At 40.9% G+C, this 3,876-nt stretch overlaps 1 protein-coding gene across 1 annotated transcript in view; it reads right to left on the reverse strand.

Moving 5' to 3' along the window:
• Positions 1 to 1,041: 1,041 nt before the first annotated feature.
• The window catches only part of tmem176 (transmembrane protein 176), a 7,774-nt gene continuing 4,939 nt past the window's right edge, over positions 1,042 to 3,876 (reverse strand). Inside the window, exon 7 of the mRNA XM_023397260.2 lies at positions 1,042 to 2,238. Coding sequence (XP_023253028.1) covers positions 2,179 to 2,238 — 60 coding nt within the window. The 3' untranslated portion in view covers positions 1,042 to 2,178. The remainder of the gene's footprint in view (positions 2,239 to 3,876) is intronic.

Below are 3,876 nucleotides of genomic sequence, written 5' to 3' on the forward strand. Positions count from 1 at the left end.
CTCTGTGGGTCTGCAGCTCTGTAGCCCTATAGCTCTGTAGCTCTCCAGCTATGTAGCTCTGCTGTGGTCACGATGCTGCATGTGAAACTGTGTTCGTCTTCTCTGATCCAGCAGACAGACAAATAACAGAACAGAGTCCCGAGACAGTTTCAATTTCTTTCTTGCCAAGATACAAAGAAAGAAATATCTATGGACAGACAGGAAGAGGAGGTCATCAACGGGACAGGCCAGAACCAGATCCCTCCACAGAGAGAGAGAGGGAGGGAGAGGGAGGGGGAGGGGTAACAAACAGAAACAGTTGCCCCTCTCAGAGCCTCTCCGTAGAGCTTCAGTACAGGAAGTTGTGGTGTTGCAGTCTTTAGGATGAATGCAGATTCAGCATCCACTTCTTCATTTCATTTCTTCTTTTTTTGTCTCCACAGTATTTCAGCAGAAATCTGTTCAAACTGGAAGAAAAGTTTTCAACATGTTTTCCAGTCTCTCCTTCTCTGCATGAGAAAATGATCGGAAGTGTTTCCTCCTGCCCAGCAAGATTTACTAATACACCATGTTCTGTCTTCTCTCAGACCTCACCCCCCAACCAGCTCCACCCAAACTCTGTAGCATTTCCTCATATTCCTGGACTTTATTTTTACCAGAGAAGTTTTTTTTAAATTACTATCCTCTATTTAAAAAGCTGCTGGTAAATTACTGCCTACTGCTATTACTATTACTGCCTATTACTAATTTGGCGACTTGCACATTGTGTTTTTTGGGAATTATTTATTATCATTTATCATCAATCATTTGCAATCAACTTGTAGATGTAGCAGTTATCTCGTTAGCTGTTTGTTTTTAAAATTACTTCAATTTTACACTGCATAGAAGCAGCACATTTCTCTCTCCAAAACAAAAATGAAATACATTATAGGCTTATGCATTATTAGATTGTATGGCTTTAGAACGTAAAACAGTGCAGTGTAGAGTCTGTTCTGTTGGTTCCTGTGTGCAAAGTTCTGCTTCTGCTGTCTTCATTTCATACACCCTTCACACACATTCATATACATGAATATATGATTTTATTTTGTAGAAAATAAACAAACTATATCAGGGTTAAAAATGCATGAACATATCTTTTATAATACTGTGGAAAAAGTTGAAAACAGTGCACATGGACTCTGTGTCATACACAATGTGTTTTGTTTTTTCATCCTCTCTGTATTTGTCTGTTTGTTGTTCGTGTGTTTTTGTCTTCCTGCAGCTTGTTTTTTCTTTTGCAGCATGTTTCTGTTCTTGTGTTTGGTTTGTATTTTTACTGTGTTATTGAACCTGCATTGTGTCTGAACTTGCAGCTGGTTTCTCCTGATGGAAGAGTGTTGGACCTCGTCAGCCACCGTACTCTGGTTATCCATTGGTACAATTACAAACAGAAACCACAAACTAACAGACAAGTATTCCTCTCATTAAAGTCATTTAGAGGAAGCAGTTACAGTCTTGAGTCTTCAGGACAGTCCACTGATGCAGACCATGTGATATGGGTAAAAGCTAGTAAGTGAACCATGAGTTGAGTTTATTTTGCCTCCTGTGTAGCTTTGGATTTAAACTGGACTCACTGTTGATGGAGAATCGATCTTTTCTTCTTTTCCTCTACGGCTTTGCTGCTTTTTTATCAGTTTTTTTAATGCCCATTTGATTGGTGATGATTCAAGTGTGTTTTAATGGAGTAGGAAACTGGTGCTGTCAGTTTTTGGCCCAATCCCAACACACCCGACAAAACATTTGCATTCAATTGTGGGTTTGGGACTTTTGATTGTACATTTTTATTCGTTCCCTGTTTTTAAACAAAAAAAATTAATGTTCATCAGATCTGATCCAATTTGGGTATTTGGTGTATCAGAATAGCTTCTCTCAGAATGCCTTCTTTCTGCCTGACCTCCACCTCTTTGTCATATTTGAGCCATGATGCCAATGTTTATAATTTATATTCCTTCTTTTCTTTTATTGCAGCTCTGTCTTTCATTTAAGTTTTGGATTATTTAAGTGTATCAATAACCTAGTGTTAAAAACAAACATTTGAGAGCAGAGGCTCCTGAGCTCCTCAGTCTGTCATAGACATGTGATCAAACAAGTGATCCATCCCCTCTCCCGTTGTGACGACAGCTGATCAGTCGTCTTGATGAGAGGTTACCCATCAGCTGATCAGTTCAGGTCGGGGGGGATGAGTGCTTCGGGGGTGGATAGAGCAGCTTGATTGAGAGACTATTAAAGACAGAAAGGAGAGAGAGTCAGCACCATTCCTTCTTATATTATGAAGTTGTGAGTATCTTAAGATGCATTAAAGTACTCAGGGGTTAAACTGATCTTAGCTCCGCCTCCTTCAAATCATGTGATCAGAAGAGAGACTCAGAGCCTCTGATTCAAATGAAACACTGTACAAGTATAAAATGTGGGACCTTTAAAAGCCTCTTTCAGGATGAGAGCACTGTAAACTGTTGACTCAAAGAGCACTAGTTTGGTTTTCCCTCCATGCTTCAGTGTTGTGTGGGAGCCTCAGCTGTCACACAGAATTCACAGGGATTGGTTGAATTTGCGTTAATTATTGTAATCGAGACATTGAGACTTTCTGGAGAGATTGACCTACTAACAGCCAACCTAACAGTCACATGTCAACACGTTATCTCAGGTGAATATATATGTTTATACAATGTCTTTGTGTTTTCAGTTGTATTACAGCCACAGTAAAAGTGTTTCTGTGTTGCCTCGTTATCCTTCCTTCCCTGTGACGTCACACGTAGGTTCAGTTTGATCCTGAGTTCACGGTGAAGTGTGCTGAGGTGGAAGTGTTCAACTCACTGTGGTACTGATTACTGCTCACACTGAAACACACCTTCACCTCCACGACATGAAGCCCAGCACTGTTCACTGTTTTCATAATTTCACAAGAAGCTAAAGACAGCGTTGGCACCAGCTGGTCTTTACTTCATTGCCATAGCAACAACCACAGAACAGTGAAATCAATCCTTTAGCATGTTTCACGTATGAACAGAGTCTTGTCAAACTGTCTCTAGCTAAAGCATGATATTAGCATGCGCCAGTTAAAAGTATAGTTTGGTAAGGTCTCTTATTTCAGGGAGACACCAAAGTTTAAAAAAGTCAGCACTGACACAGTCTGATGAAATGGTTTCAGCTGCGTTCCTCCTGCTCCTGAAGACCGCAGTTATACTTGCTTATGAACACGTACATGGACAGCTGCGGACACCATGGACACGTAGTTGTTTTCAGTTACAGTACAGCTACAGTGTGACATGATGACGTAGATCCTATCTTAACACTTCCTACCTGTCTGCTACAGGAGAACGACTAATATGTCATCGCAGACCGTTTGGCTGTAGCTGTAGGAAGTGTCCAGATAGGATCTAGATCATCACCATAGATGTTTCTGAAGAGCAGTTCTGAAGCTCAGAGTGAGCTGCTCTACTGTCGCCATCTTGGCAGTGCCTGACTCCACCCCTAACTCCCAGCTAATCCAAAAATGGGCAAAGAGGAGGGGCATGTGTTGAGCTGAGACTTTGGTGCATGATGGTTTGTGTCAACAAACCTGTCACTCAAAGAGGCCATGCCCTCAATTTTCCATAAATGTAAGCCTTAATAAAATATAAAGAGGTGAGTTGTATAAACATTTGTCAGAAGGAGGAAATTAGCTCTAGAGACCAAAACTGTATTTGTACCAAACTGTAAACGTGTTTATTTCTGCTGTAAAGGTTGACATTTTAACACGGGAGTCTATGTGGATTGACTCACTGTTCGAGCTGCACTCTAGTGGCCATTAGAGGAACTGCAACTTTTGGTTCTTCAGTGTTAATGCTGGATTATCCCTCGCTTGGAGTACAAGCTCCA

Source organism: Seriola lalandi, unplaced genomic scaffold (genome assembly GCF_002814215.2).
Source record: "Seriola lalandi dorsalis isolate HSWRI2012SDOR001 ecotype SW California unplaced genomic scaffold, Sedor1 jcf7180002055006, whole genome shotgun sequence".
Lineage (NCBI taxonomy): Eukaryota > Metazoa > Chordata > Actinopteri > Carangiformes > Carangidae > Seriola > Seriola lalandi.